Source organism: Camarhynchus parvulus, chromosome 24 (genome assembly GCF_901933205.1).
Source record: "Camarhynchus parvulus chromosome 24, STF_HiC, whole genome shotgun sequence".
NCBI classification, from domain to species: Eukaryota; Metazoa; Chordata; class Aves; order Passeriformes; family Thraupidae; genus Camarhynchus; species Camarhynchus parvulus.
In genome coordinates this window covers 2370351-2385781 of record NC_044594.1, presented here as the reverse complement: position 1 = coordinate 2385781, position 15431 = coordinate 2370351, and the positions used below count along the sequence as shown (strand labels likewise).

The 15431-nt window shown below is 49.9% G+C and overlaps 1 protein-coding gene across 1 annotated transcript in view; it reads right to left on the bottom strand.

Moving 5' to 3' along the window:
* Positions 1-14860, bottom strand: part of POU2F3 (POU class 2 homeobox 3) — a 50152-nt gene extending 35292 nt beyond the window's left edge. Inside the window, 4 exon segments of the mRNA XM_030964959.1 lie at positions 9425-9493; positions 10108-10161; positions 14577-14791; positions 14793-14860. Of these exon segments, the coding sequence (XP_030820819.1) occupies positions 9425-9493; positions 10108-10161; positions 14577-14791; positions 14793-14860 (406 nt within the window).
* Between the last annotated feature and the right edge of the window lie 571 nt (positions 14861-15431).

The following is a 15431-nucleotide window of genomic DNA, read 5'->3' as shown; positions in this document are numbered from 1 at the left end:
AGCTCTGGGAGCTCCCTTAAATCGCCTTTTCCCCATGGAGCGGCCACCCCTGATTCCTCCAGCATTGGAGGGAGCAGGAGCTGCAGCTGAGCAGGCACCAGGCAATTCCCTGGATTCCCACTTGCCCTGCTGGGATGCTTGATGCTCCCAAGGCACTTTTAAAAAAGTGCTTTTGAAAGCGTGAGCAGGATGGGGAGTTTCTGAGCCAGGTAGAGCTGCAGTTTCAATCTGAACTCTCTGCTCCAAAAACACAAAAACCCCAAACCACCAGAGCATCTCCATGGGAAAGCCGGGGCTGGGGAGCAAAAGTGAACCTTGTGCTGACTCAGACAGCTCCAGACTCCAGGGGAAGCTTTCACTGAACACTCGAGTGCTTCATTTGGCTGGAAAGCCCTGGGTTATAGAAATTCCTTCCCTTTGTCAGCAGTGCCTCAGAGCAGCCCCCGTGCAGCCCCTTCGTGTGGGGCAGGGCGAGGGGAGAGCAGGACAGCCAGTGTGGGAGACTTGGGCACCTTCCAGAAGGAAACCCGAGGGCAGCAGTTGTTCCCACGGAAAACATTTCACCTGCAGGTGCTGGGAGAGGGCAAGTCTCTTCTCCTAGACCAGAGGCAAGAGGCAGATCAGACCAGCTCTTCCTTTGCCCCTCTAATTCAAGTCAAACCAGCCTTTTGTTCCCCTTTCCCCTCCCCATCCTTTTTTATCCTCTTCCATAATGGGATGTTTAAGAGAAAAAAAAATATATAAAATAAAATAACCCAACCTCAAACCCTAATCACCTTCATTTGAATTTCAAATATCCCCCTCCTGGCCTCCCCCACGCCCCAACTGACTCGGAGCTGGGAATATGGAAATTTCTCCTGCTTGCCTTAAATGTGGCTGCGCTATGAAAATCATCAGCCCTATGCAAATCCCGAGCAGCCCCAATTGCCATGGCAACCAGCTGTTTCCAGCCCGACTGCCGCAGCTTTCATTTACCAGGGACATGTCCTGGGGCTGTGCATGGCTGCAGGGGGAAGAGAGCAGAGGAATCCTGCAGGCTTTGAGGAAAGTTTCACGAGGGAGAAGGGAGAGCCAGCCTTGGGGAGCAAAGGCGTAGCCCAGCACGGAGCTCAGCGTGGGGCTGGGAGAGGCCAAGTTTCCTCAAAAGACTTTGGCCTGGCAAGCTGCTTGCAGCCCGGGCTGAGGAGGGAGCTGCAAAAGGCAGGAGGAATAAAAGCTCACAGAAAAAAATAAATAAAATAAATAAAAAAAAACCGAGGTGGGAGACAGCATGGGCTGAGCAGCCCAACCTGCCATCCCTCACCTGTGCTGATCCTCTCACCTGAGCTAGGGGCTGACACAGAGGCTGGAACCTCCAAACCTTATCCCAGCAAGATCCATCCTTGGAAGGAGCCATCCTTTGGAAGGATCCATCCTTTGGAAGGATCCATCCTTTGGGAGGAGCCATCCTTTGGAAGGACCATTCCTTTGGAAGGATCCATCCTTTGGAAGGATCCATCCTTTGGGAGGAGCCATCCTTTGGAAGGAGCCATCCTTTGGAAGGACCATTCCTTTGGAAGGAGACATCCTTTGGAAGCAGACATCCTTTGGAAGGAGACATCCTTTGGAAGGAGCCATTCTCTGGAAGGATACATCTTTGGAAGGATCCATCTCTGGAAGTATCCATCCTTTGGAAGGAGCCATCCTTTGAAAGGATCCATCCTCTGGAAGGATCCGTCCTTTGGAAGGAGACATCCTTTGAAAGGATCCATCCTTTAGAAGGATTCATCCTTGGAAAGAGCCATCCTCTGGAAGGCTCCATCACCTCCCAAAGAGGCTGTACCCCATGGCAATGCCACCACAGCCTCCTGCCCAGAGCCCAGCAGAGGCCAGGGCCCCAGCACCTGCAGGCAGCTCACAGTCTGCCCAGAGCAGTGAGAGGAGAGCCAGACTCAGCTGGGAGCTGAGGGCTGAGCTCACGTTGTGGCAGAAGCAGACTGAGGCAAAGGCTCTGATTTTCCATCTGCCCTGGCATGGATTTAATGCAAAATGCGCTGGGAAGGGGTTTGGCTGGGCTGGGAGCTCTGGTGTCCAGTTTCAGAGCTGCCAGGGGACCCAGGATGCCCTGTGGCAGCAGGTGAAGGTGGCTCATGATGGCACCTTGCTGTGGGATGAAGATGAGGATGAAGAATGGCACCCACAGGGATGGATGGCACAGTAGGCTCTCCTCAGAAGGGACATGAGGAGCAGATGCATCACAGCCCCTCAGTGCTTGATTTTCTCAAGGTTTAAAGGGAAGGCTCTTTCATATTCCCACAAGGATACCTGCATGAGGGCTCTCTGCAGGGCAGGCTGAGGGCAGAGCTCACAGCTCGGCAGGGCAGCTCCAACCTCTGCTCTCTGTGACCCAGGGCACGGCTGGAGCTGTGCCAGGGGGATTTAGGATGGATCCCAGGGAAAGGTTCTTCCCCCAGAGGGTGCTGGCACTGCCCAGGCTCCCCAGGGAATGGGCACAGCCAGAGGCTGCCAGAGCTCCAGGAGGGGTTGGACAATGCTCCCAGGGGTTTTGGGGTGTCTAAGCAGGGCCAGGAGCTGCACTGGGGGATCCTGTGGGTCCCTCCCAGCTCAGGACACTCAGAAAAGTTACCCAAGCTGCCATGGCCACCAAGAGCCCAGAGCTCCAGCAATGCCCCCAGCACCCTTCTGTCCCCCGTGGCCTTCCCCTCCAGCTCCCAGGCTCAGCCACAGAATCCACAAAATTCATAGAATTAACAGAATCACAGAACTCACAGAATCACAGAATCACAAAAGGACCAGGTTGGAAGAGACCTTCAAGATCATCGAGTCCAACCCAGCCCCAACACCTCAACTCAACCCTGGCACCCAGTGCCACATCCAGGCTTTGTTAAACACACCCAGGGATGGGGACTGCACCACCTCCCTGGGCAGAACATTCCAGAACTTTATCACTCTTTCTGTGAAAAACTTCTTCCTGATATCCAACCTAAATTTCCCTTGGCACAGCCAATCCCCCCCATCCCAGATGATGCCTCAGGTTTCAGCTTTTCTGTTTTTCAGGTTCTGTGCTGCTTTAGTGTGTGGGTCTGGGTTCACATCAGGGGATGCTGAGCTCTGTGCACAGAGCAGGGAGACAAAACAATTCCTGCTCCAGCTGGGCACCAAGGACAAATGATCCAAATCTCAGCCCAAGAGCACAAACCCCGTGGGCTGGAGAGAGAAAAACAAGCAGGGTGGGACTGCCTGGGCTAAAGCTGGAATGGGACAATGAACTGCAAGGTGCAAATGGAGCAGAACTGATCCCAGGGAGAGACCCCGGGAGCGGTCGGGGATTTTGGGGCCATTTGGTTCATCTTGGGTTCATTTTGGGACCATTTGGGTTCATCTTGGGTTCACTTTGGGACCATTTTGGTTCATCTCGGGTTCCTTTTGGGACCATTTTGGTTCATCTTGGGTTCCTTTTGGGACCATTTTGGGTTCATCTTGGGTTCATTTTGGGACCATTTTGGTTCATCTTGGGTTCCTTTTGGGACCATTTTGGGTTCATCTTGGGTTCATTTTGGGACCATTTTGGGTTCATCTTGGGTTCATTTTGTGACCATTTTGGTTTGTCTTGGGTGCAGCCCTGGCTGGGCTCTTGTGCTGCCCAAGGTGCATCCATTGAGGAGATCCTTTTAATAAATCCCTGCTTTATTCTTTAGCTCAGCCTTCCCAAGGCACCCCAGGAGCCACCCAACCCCTCCCCACATGTGTCCCACAGGGCACCCCACATCCCCCCGGAGCTGGGGTGCCCAGCACAGCCAGCCCTGCTGGCAGAGCCCAGCTCCTGGGGTTACAGGGTGGGGAGGGAAGATGCTGGGGCTGCCTGCAGCTATTCCCTTCCCCGTGGTTGTGTTTGAAGCGCTTCCCTATCGCCCTTTTTGTGAAAGCCTTGGCTTCCCCCCCATAGCCTCAACAGATGAAATCAAAGGGAAGTAGCTCTGCTTGGTGTAACCTGTTTTGATGGAGGAGATAACCGGGGAACAAGTGTCTGACACAAACAAACAGACAGACAGGGGCAAGTCCCACCTCAGCGTTCTGTTGCATCAGATATCAGCGCTTAGATAAACCACAAGAAGGGGGAGATCTCTGCCCTGGGGCTGCAGGACCAGGGGCGACACTCGGCACTGCCAAGCCCCCACAGTTCCCATCAAAAAAATCAGCGAGGAGCTCGCTGGCACGGCTTTCATCAGTTGGAAAAAAAAAAAAAAAAAAAAAAAAGATGAAAAGAGCTCCCAGCCAAGCAGAAAACTCGCTGCTCTTCGTTACCCCCCATGGAGGCTCAGCCCCGGTGCCAAGGCTTGGGATCAGGCAGGGAAAAGGGGGAAAAGGAGCCCAAAAGCAGAGGGGTAATCCTCTGGTTAAATGATTCAAAAATGGTTAAAAATTATTAATGATTAAAAAAATTCAGAGCTGAAGTAAAGGGACGGTTAATATTAGGGCAATGAGAACCCTTAGAAGTTATGATTTTTAAATAATAGGTTGTAAAATGGCATAATTTCATTGTAACCGGTAGATTTGGGATCAAAACCCACACATTTCTAGAAAATGTCCTTTTTTAAAAGCCTCGAAACAGCCCCGGTGCCAAGGCTTGGGATCAGGCAGGAAAAAGGGGGAAAAGGAGCCCAAAAGCAGAGTGGTAATCCTCTGGTTAAATGATTCAAAACGGATTAAAAATTATTAACGATTAAAAAAATTCAGAGCTGAAGCTGCTCATCCTGCCCCACATCCCTGGGGTGATCAGGAAGGGAAACCAACCCTTGTGGGGGTGACTGGGCAACAACTGAAAAAATTCAGAGCTGAAGTAAAGGGACGGTTAATATTAGGGCAGTGAGAACCCTTCGAAGTTATGATTTTTAAATAATAGGTTGTAAAATGGCATAATTTCATTGTAACCGGTAGATTTGGGATCAAAACCCACACATTTCTAGAAAATGTCCTTTTTAAAAGCCCTCAAACAGCCCCAATGCCAAGGCTTGGAATCAGGCAGGGAAAGGGGAAAAGGAGCCTAAAAGCAGAGGGTTAATCCTCTGGTTAAATGATTAAAAAATTATTAAAAATTATTAATGATTAAAAAAATTCCGAGCTGAAGTAAAGGGAGGATTAATATTCAGGCAGTGAGAACCTTTAGAAATTAGATATTTTTAAATAATAGTTTGCAAAATGGCAAAATTTCACTGTAACCGGTAGATTTGGGATCAAAAAACCACAAATTTCTGGAAAACATCTTTTTTTTAAGCCCTGAAATATTTTCTGTGGAATTGGTGTGGATGAAAATAAAAAATAAAAAAAAAAAAAGGAAAAAAGCACTGAGCTCTCCAAACCTCCTACGAAAGGTGAACGATTTTAAGAATTTTCTCAAAAGAGAAAACCCCCCACAATTATTTCAAACAGTTTCAAAGTAGAACAATGCCCCAAATTACCTTTTTTTTTTTTTTTCTTTTTTCCTCTTCTAAGCCTGGAATTGGCGGGGATATGAAAGGATGAGATTATGCCTCTGCTCCTGCCACTTCCCATCAGATCTTTAGGCATCAGTTTTAGATCAAGGGCTTGGTTTGCAAAAGCATTTTGGTACTTAATTCCTTAATTTTTTCTTTTTATTTTCTTTTTTTTCCCCAAGTTTTCTTTTCTTTCTTTTTTTTTTTTATTTTTTCCAAGTTCTTGGAGCCAGCCTGCATCTTTTGGTGATGAAAAAGCTTTGGATATCTGAACCTAGGAGGATTTCTTGGTGTAATATTATTAAGAGATCTCTCCTTTTTGGGGAGGAACGAGCTGTGTGGATTGGCTTAATTCGGTAGGAAATGGGAAATTCAATTAATGAGTCATCAGCAACCACTCCGAGCCTTTTCCCACATGAAGCAGGGAACCCAAACACAACATTATTAGTAAATATTCCTCGAACAATGCCTGCAAAGGAGCACGAAAACTTCCCGGGCAGCTCGGCACAAAGGGAGTTGTGTTGTTTATAAACAGAAAGGGCTGAGAAAACAACGCGGGGAAAGGTTGGGGGAATACCTGAGCTGACAGACTCAGAAAACATAAAAAAAATTATTAAAAGATCACTGGGATAGTCTCAGAAAAAAAATTAAAAAGTATAAGAGAATCACTGGGACAGCATCCCAAAAAAAAAAAAAAATAATCATCACCAGGACAGCCTCAGAAAAATATTGAAAATCCAAAAATCACATGGATAGCCTCAGAAAAATATTGAAAATCCAAAAATCGCATGGATAGCCTCAGAAAAATATTGAAAATCAAAAAATCACCAGGATAGCCTCAGAAAAAAAAAATCATCAAAAAATCAAAAAGTCATCAGGATCATCAGGATAGCTTCAGAAAAAATCAACAAATAAAAAAAAATCATCACTGGGACAGAGGCAGAAAAAATTTTAAAAATTGAAAAAATCACTGGGACAGCCTTAGGAAAAAAAATCAAAATATCGAAAAGTCATCACTGGGACACACTCAGAAAAAAAATCAATAAATCAAAAAATCATCACCAGGACAGCCTCAGCAAAAAATCAAAAAATTAAAAAATCACTGGGACAGATGCAGGAAAAAAAATCAGAAAATCAAAAAATCACCAGGATAGTTTCAGAAAAAAATTTAAAAATCACTGGGACATACTCAGAAAAAAATCAAAAAATCATCACCTGCACAGCCTCAGGAAAAAAAAAATTAAAAATCAAAAAATCATTGGAACAGCTTAAGAAAAAAATCAAAAATCATCACTGGGACAGCCTCAGAAAAAAAAATAAAAATCCAAAAATCATTGGAACAGCTTAAGAAAAAAATCAAAAATCATCACTGGGACAGCCTTAGAAAAAAAATTTAAAAATCACCGGGACAGCCTCAGTAAAAAAAGGAATTTAAACAGGTTCTTTGTGCCGCTCTTTGCAAATGAAGGAGATTTACTCGTCCTGATTTCCCTGCTTGATTTGAAGGCTCCCGAGCCACCAACGCTGCCTGGAGTATTTTTTGTTATTTTCAAACAAATTGACTTCGCTGTTCTGCTTTCTTTTCTCAATTACCACTAGAAAGAGGCGCTGCAGTTCTCACTAATGGCTGTCTGGGATGCTTCAGCTGAAAAAAAACCCGAATTTTATCCAACCAAATATGCTGCCAGCTTCTGGTTTAACACTTCTGACTCCCGCTATGTTTAATACCAGAATTAAATCCCCATTTTCCTTCATCTTGATTAATCCTGCCACCCATCAATGAGCACCAAATATTTCAGGGGGTTCCAGTTCTTGATTTAAGGCCCTGTAAGAGCTCTCAGGGGTTTTTGGAGGTGTTTGGGGTGTTTGGGATGTGTTTTGGTGCTCGTTTATCCCAACCGCAAATTTGGGGTGATTTGAGAGCCCCGAGCAAGAGCTGGGCTGGCCAAAGTCAGTCAGAGTTCATGGATGTGAACAGAACCAGATTTGATCTCTAGATTTTGTCAAATAACCCAGTTATTTGGATTTCTAAATCAAGGGGTGGGGTTCATCCCTTTAAAACCTGGAGTCCTCTTGCTTACCCAAAATCTCTTTTTTTTTTCCCCTAAGTTATCTCAAATTTTATAAGAGGAAAATCATTCCATGCAGAGTTTTCGCCTGCTCTTCCAAATCCCCTTGGCCCAGGCTTAGGGCTCTTCATCACTCAGACAATATTTGATTCCTCTACATTTTCTCCACCAGATTTTGCTTTGAAATGTGTTGATTTCTAATCCTGCAGCACAGCTTTTAATAACCTTAATTTGCTGCACCTAGTGGGTGCTAAGATGATTTCTTAGTGTTGCTCATTTGCCTGCAAAGGGATGCGACCATGGCCCTTTGGGAAATTACAGGGCCTTGTAAATGGGATTCAAATCCCAGCGATCCAAATCTCGCTTCAGGCAGCCCCAAAGCACAAACCTGATTTTTCGGGTGCCTGTTACACCTGGTGGTGGGCAAACCTGGCAGAAATCAGTGCTCACAGCATCGCTGGCACCTCCAAAGGATCCCCCCTGAGCCTCAGATTTCCAGACCCAAGGGATTTGGGGGCTCCATGAGGAGCTGGAGCCTGCTCAGCCTCAGGTGTGAGGTGAGAACTCAATCACGCCTCTGCGCCCGCTGCTGCTGGAACTCCCAAACTGGATTTGGTTATTCCCAAAGTCCCTCCCATTTTTCTCCACATACACACACACACACAGAGCCCAAAAAAGGCTGTATTCCCTCTGGAAAAGCTCCTGGCACAACCCTGTGGGTGCAGAGCTGAGTGCACCGGGACTGTTCCAAAGCCATCGTTGCTGTGGCAGAGATGGCAGCGAATTTCCGAATTTCTGAATTCCATGTCAGACCCACTGAGGACATTGGGGAGGCACTCTGTGAGCGAATTTCAACCTCAAACCCACTGAGGACATTGGGGAGGCACTCTGTGACCTGGGGACATTGGGGAGGGATTCTGTGAGCTGAGGACATTGTAGAGGCACCCTGTGAGCAAATTTCAACCTCAAACCCACTGGGGACATTGGGGACGCATTCTCTGAGCAAATTTCCATGTCAGACCTGCTGGGGACATTGGGGAGGCATTCTGTGACCTGGGGAGGCACCCTGTGAGTGAATTTCCACCTCAAACCCACTGAGAACATTGGGGAGACCCTCTGTGAACATATTTCCATGTCAGACCCACAGAGGACATTGGAGAGGCACTCTGTGAGTGAATTTCCACCTCAAACCCACAGAGGACATTGGGGAGGCACCCTGTGAACAAATTTCTATGTCAGACCCATTGGGGACATTGGGGAGGCACTCTCTGAGCTGGGGACATTGGGGAGGGGCTCTGTGAGCAAATTCCAAACTCAAACCTGATGGGGACATTGGGGCAGGCACTCTGTGAGCAAATTTCAAACTCAAACCCACTGAGAACATTGGGGAGGCACTCTGTGAACATATTTCCATGTCAGACCCACAGAGGACATTGGAGAGGCCCTCTGTGAGTGAATTTCCACCTCAAACCCACTGGGGACATTGGGGCAGGCACTCTGTGAGTGAATTTCCACCTCAAACCCACTGGGGACATTGGGGCAGGCACTCTGTGAGTGAATTTCCACCTCAAACCCACTGGGGACATTGGGGCAGGCACTCTGTGGGTGAATTTCCTCCATGTCAGACCCGCTGGGGACACGGGGGAGGCGCTCTGGGATTCGCCGCTGTCACACAGGAGGGATCTTGCATGGCTGATCAGGATACCAACGCAATCCTAGCCCAGAGCACATTCCTGATCAACTGCCAGGCTGCAAGAGCGGCAACAGGAGCCCAGAAAAAGCACGGCGGAGAAACTTCCAGCACCCACATTCCCCTTTTTTTGTTATTTTTCCTTTTGTTTCCCCTCCCATCGTGGCCCTGCCACCCCAGACCCTCCTTACCTGGCTCCACCTGGTCAGGCTCGTGCCGGGTGTCTGTGGAATCTGCAGCATCCCCGCTCATCTTGATCTCTGGAAAAGGAGGCACAACTGATTTTAATAACAGGTCACAGTCCCAGGCAACAGGCACATGTGGCTCCCACTAAACAGCACAAATGAATGTGTGTAATTATAATAAACCATCAGACTTTCAAATTTCTGATTCCTCAACATCCAGGCGCTGGAATATTCATCAGCTCTGAGGATGCACTTTCCCTCCTGTTGCTCTTTGCAGCCCCCCCTCACTCCTGTGCCCCCTCCCCAGTTTGCTGGGGGGATTTTGGGGTTTTCACCCTTCTCATCCCTCCTCACCCACGGGATAAAGGGGTGGATTCAGCACTGCGAGCTCCCCAGCCCTGGTCAGGCTTCCCAAACCTGCTGTGGTGCTCTGGCTGGGACAGCACCTCCCACACCTGCAGAGATGGGGATCCCTCCAGCTTTCTCCCAAACCCTTCCCTTGCCCTTCAAGATGGCTCAAACCCAACTGGTTTTTCCCATTGCCTCTGTCTGTACTTTATTTCTCTTCTTTTTGTCACTTGCAGGTGTTCACAACCCTCAAGAGCCACCCGAGATCTGCCTTGTCCCGAAGTGCTGTCCCCTGCATCTCCCCCCCATCCTCACCCAGGCCAGGAAATTTTGTCATTTACCCTTGAAGTGATGGCTGCCACCACACCCGGGGCCACTTTCTCCTTCGGGGACAGCTGCAAGAAAAGGTGGCAATGGTCAACTTCACATTAACGGAGGCCAAGGACACAGAGGTGGGAGAAGAGGGGATCTCTATTCAAATTCAGATGGACACCCCTCAGCTTTTCCCTTTCCACGGGAATTTGTTTCCAGACTCGTCGCGGGTGGGCAAAAAAAAAAAAAAAAAGGTAAAAAAGGAGATAATTTTTTTATTATTTGAGTGATTTGCATGTGCTTCCTGCAGCCAATCCCGGCCACAGACTCTCCCCATTTGCATGGGGGAATAACAACAGCGGGGAAGCTGGGCCAGTGTTTGCTGTGGTTTTGCCGGGGTAGGGAAGGCAGGTGGAAGCCATCTACAAGCACCATGCAAACCCTTTTCCTCTTCCCCAGATCCTTTTGTTATTCCCAAACAGATGAGAGCAGCCCCGTTGGATTTTTATCCCCGTTTCCCTCTTGATGCTCCCACCAAAACAGGCAGGGCTTTGTGTGTGTGTGTGTGTGTGTGTGTGTGTGCAGGTTTTCTTCTCCCATATTCAAAGTTGCCCTCGTGTGCAAACAGCAGATAATCTGCTTTTTTGGCCAAGATTTCATAGCTTTGATCAAGTTGAAAGTCTGTAACTTTCTCCAGCAAATGAATAAAGGTAGGGGGAAAAAAAAAATCAGGATTTTTATACCAGAGCACAGAAACTTTCACATACTTCAGAAACTTCCTTTCTTTAAATTATATTAAGGAGTGAGGGGGAAAAAAGGAGGGAGAAAAGAGTTGTGGGATTTTTCTTTTTTTTTTCCCTTTCAAATAAACCCTCTGCAATTAAGACATGAACGTTTAGTGGGGCTTCTAAGCATTTCTACTGCAGGAAGAGTAATTACCATCAGCTATAAACATCTTCTTGTCTTGTACCACTGCCAAGGGACCCTAACTTAGGCAATCTACAAAGCACAAAGTTTTGCTGGCTGCCAAAAAGTATTTAAAAAAAAAAAAAAAGAAAGGCAAGTTCTCATAAAATAGAGGAAGAAAAAAATCTAAAAGCCTGCAGAAATTTGGGTGCTTCCTTTGGTGAGAAAGCTTGAAAGCTTGTTAAAAAAAAATAAAATTAGGGAAAGCAAATATTTAATTCCCAAGAGAGAGAGAGAGCGGGAGCAGCTGAGACAGAGCTGAGGAAGGACAGGCAGAAAAGCAGAGCATGAAAAGCTCTGTCCCTCCTGCAGGAGTGACCCCCACACCCCTCTGCCATTAAAAACTGGGATGGGTGGGGAGGGAAGGAGGAATTGCTGCTGCAACTTGATTGCATATCACATGTTATCCACCAGGTAAATCCCCTCCTCCTGCAGCTGCGAGATAAGAGATGCCCTGGGATTCCCATGCATAGGAATTTTATTTTCAATGAGATTCAAAAACCCCCCTATAAATGTGCACAAGTTACTACAGTTTGAATATCTTGAATTTTATTTTCAACGAGATTCAAAAACCCCCCTATAAATGTGCACAAGTTGTTACAGTTTGAATATCTTGTAGGGAAAAAGAAGATAAAAAAGGAAAAAATAAGCAGGAAGAAAAGGAAAACTCTGCCTGTTGATCTGAGAGGTTTAAGGTTTAGGACAGATTTTGTATTCTGTGTCTGTATTTAGGATTTTTGTAATCTGTGTCCATAGGGATTCAGATTTGGTATCCCTGTGGGTGACAGGGCAGCCCCAGCACCCTCCAAGGGATCCTTGGGAACAAGGAGCTGACACACAGAGCAATTGTTTTCTAATCTAATTGCAACCAACACCTTTTTATGGACACCCAAACCCCTTCCATACAACCAGAGCAATTCAAACCCAGCTTTGACCCCTGCTCCATCCCAAAAAACACCTTCAGACAGGGCAGCCTGGCAGTCCAGCTCCTTCCACACAGCTTTGCCAGCTTAGCAATGCACACAGGATAATCAGGCTTGGAAAAAATGAATAAATAAAAAAATAAATAAATAAAACCTCTCTGGGAAAAATAACCCAGCTTAGGACAGCCTAACTGTAAACCACAGCCCTATTAGGAGCCGCCAGTGTGGCCTGGGCCATATTAAAAATGTGCTGCTCTGCCCCAGCTCCCAAAGAGAGCAGGGGCAGGCGGGGTGGTTGAGCGAGCCCAGAGGAGCTCTGCCCGTGCAGACGCTTCTCCAGGACATATCTGCATCTCTATTTGTGCTGAAACAAACGCTGTCAGCAAATGAAGCCTTTCCCAAGCTGCTCGTGGCTGCTGGGCGAGCCAGCCCGATGGCTGGAAAAGGGGAATCTGCTCCTGGATGAGGGGGAGCTGGGCTTGCCTGGGAGCATCACCCCGAGGTTTTAGGTGCCTGAGCCCCTCTGGAGGCTGCAGGGAGGTGAAATATCCAAAATTTCCAAATATCCAGAGAGGTGAAATATCCAAAATTGCCAAAAATCCAGGGAGGTGAAATATCCAAAATGCCCCGGGAGGGGGTGGTGGCAGCCAGCAGGGAAGTGTCTCAGCAGAGAGGAGGGTGTGAGGGGCATGGCAGTCCTCCTCGGGGGCTGAGTCTTCTCCTAAAATCATTAAAGTTGGAAAAAACCCCTCCAAGATAAAAACTGGGGTTAAAGCTGAGCTCAGCTCTGCGTAAAGGTTACAGAGCTGCTCGGGGACCCCAAAACTGAACTGACTTTGTGGAGGGGTGAAAACAAAAACCCCTCCCATTGTGCTGGGCTCCAAAGGAGTCCTGAAAGTTCCAGCCTTTGTGCCAGAACAGGGGGAATGATCAGGGCAGTGGGAGCACAGCCCCAGCTCCAAACCCAGCTTGGGGGCGATGCCACCAACCCTGACAGAGGGCACAGGATCCAGCTGGGGAATGTCCCTGTGAGGAAAGAGTCACCCACGAGCCTGGGGAATGGCTGGGGGCTGCATGGGTGGGTGGGTCGTTTTTAACCTTTCCTTTTTGCCCCTCCTCAACGAGTGTGGAAACAGTTAAAATTCCCATGGGAAGGGAAAAGCTGAGGGGGCGTCCATCTGAATTGGATGGGTGGATGGATGGGTGGGTGGATGGTGGGTGGGTGGATGGATGGATGGATGGATGGATGGATGGATGGATGGATGGATGGATGGATGGATGGATGGATGGATGGATCGTTTTTTACCTTTTCTTTTTGCCCGCCCCCCAACGAGTCTGGAAACAGTTAAAATTCCCACAAAAGGGGAAAGCTGAGGGGGTGTCCGTATGAATTTGATGCCTGGATGGCTGGATTGGTGGATGGGTGGATGGGTGCATGGATGGGTGGATGGGTGGATGGATGGGTGGATGGGTGGATGGATGGGTTGGAGCCTGCAGGGGTCACATCCCCAAGAGACACCAACCCCAGCACACCCAGAGCAGGTGCTCCCACCAACCAGGCTCACACCCTGAGCCAAGACCCTCCCTGGCAGCCTCTCCTCATGGCCAGGGCTCCCCAGGCTGCCCACAGAGGCACCCCAGAGCCCTGCAGAGGTTGGGGCTGTGGAGCAGAGGCTTTGGCCACCTCTGTCCCAGCGCTGAGCCTGGCTGAGGTGCTGCCATTGCTGCACCTGCCCTGCAGGCCTGTCTGAGAGCCCAGGGCTTGTGGAGGGGCTGCAGATCCCCCAGGTGTGCCCTGAGGAGCAGGACTCCCACAGGGGCACCCCAGGGATGGATGCATCCTCCTTTCCAGCAGAGTTTTGTGCTGCACAAAGCCCAGGACAAAAGTCACTAACGTGGGTCCTGTACCCCCAAATTGTCACTGCCTGCCCAGGCAGGACGGGGCTCCCTCGGGGTCTGGCTGCTCAGATCCAGCATCACCCCCAGCTCTGTGCCCAGGGATGGAGCTCTGGCAGGGCGAGCCGGGGCTCAGCACAGCTCCGGGGCATCGGGCAGGGATTGCTCCGGTTCCCAGCTCGCTGCAGGGCAGGGGCTGCTCAGGGGGGATGTGAGAAGCTCATCCCTCTGGAAGCAGCCCCTGAGTCTCGCTGCTCATTCATTCCTGACTCAACCCAGCCTCCCTCAGCTCCCTCCTCATTCATTTCTCCCTCCTTCTCCCTCTTTGTCACGAACTTTTCTCCTTTCTCTCTCTCGCTCCCTCCAGCCTTGCCGCATCCCTCCGCGGGTTTATCCCTTCTCCCTCCTCCCAGCCCTGTCCCAATGACAGGACGCACAGGTCAGGCACTAAATTCTCATTTTCCAGGCACTCAAGAGCCCTCTGCGCTGCTCCCCGGCCCCGCCGGGGCTGCTCCCACGTTGTGGGCATGGCTTGGCAGCCCCCTAAACAGATCCGGGCAGCATCCATCCCCCGGCAGGAATGTGGGCACCTCACCAGCGGGGAGAAAAGAGGAGGGAGAAGAGCGAGGAAAGGTCACGGCAATGGGATCAGCCCCGTTTCCTGCCCGAGCCCACGGCCCCGGCTGCTCCGCGCTGCGCTCCGTGCCCTTTACCTGCGTGCACGGACTCCAGGTTCACCATCCTGCCGGCGGGGGGAAATCCGCGGTGTGCCCAGCCTCCTGCCGTCAGCCCCAGGTTGCCAGGGGCTGCCAGTTTGCCCTCCCTCCTCTGCCACCCGCTGCCTCTGGAAGCGGCCGTGGGTCCGCAGCCCAAGGCACCTAGAGCTCCATTGCCTGTTGCCATGCAGGGCCAGGTGAGCATGCGGCGCTGCCACGCCTCGCCCCACCTCCGGCTCCCTCGGGTGCCCTGACACCCAGCAGCCTGGCGTCAGGCCCATGCAAACGCTGCCATTTGCATATTAGTAACTGGGGGATGGATGAGTCCCTGCAGCGCTGCCAGGCTGCGGGGTGGGGTGGGAAGGAGGGCAGGAAGGAAAGAGCAGCGCTCCGAACCGCTCCGCCCTCGGCAGAGCTCGGGCAGCACCCGCAGCACCTGCCCCAAAGCCCTGCCCGAGCCCCCTTTGGGCACTGAGATCCTCTGGGTGGGCATTGCCCCGAGGGAAGGTGGATGAGAGAAGGGACAGAGATTTGGGGTCATTTTGTGCTGTTGTGTCCTCTCAGGCTGGGCTGGACCGACCCTGAGCTCCTCCAGGTGGGCATTGCCCCGAGGGAAGGTGGATGAGAGAAAGGACAGAGATTTGGGATCACTCTGTGGCATTGTGACCGGCCCTGAGCTCCTCCGAGTGGGCAGCACCTTGAGGGCAGGAGTGCCAGTGAAGGAACAGAGGTTTGGGGTCACTCTGTGGTGTTGTGTCTTCTCAGGCTGGGCTGGACCTGTCCCGAGCACCTTCAGGTGGGCATTGCCCTGAGGGAAGGTGGGCCAGTGAAGGAACAGAGATTTGGGGTCAT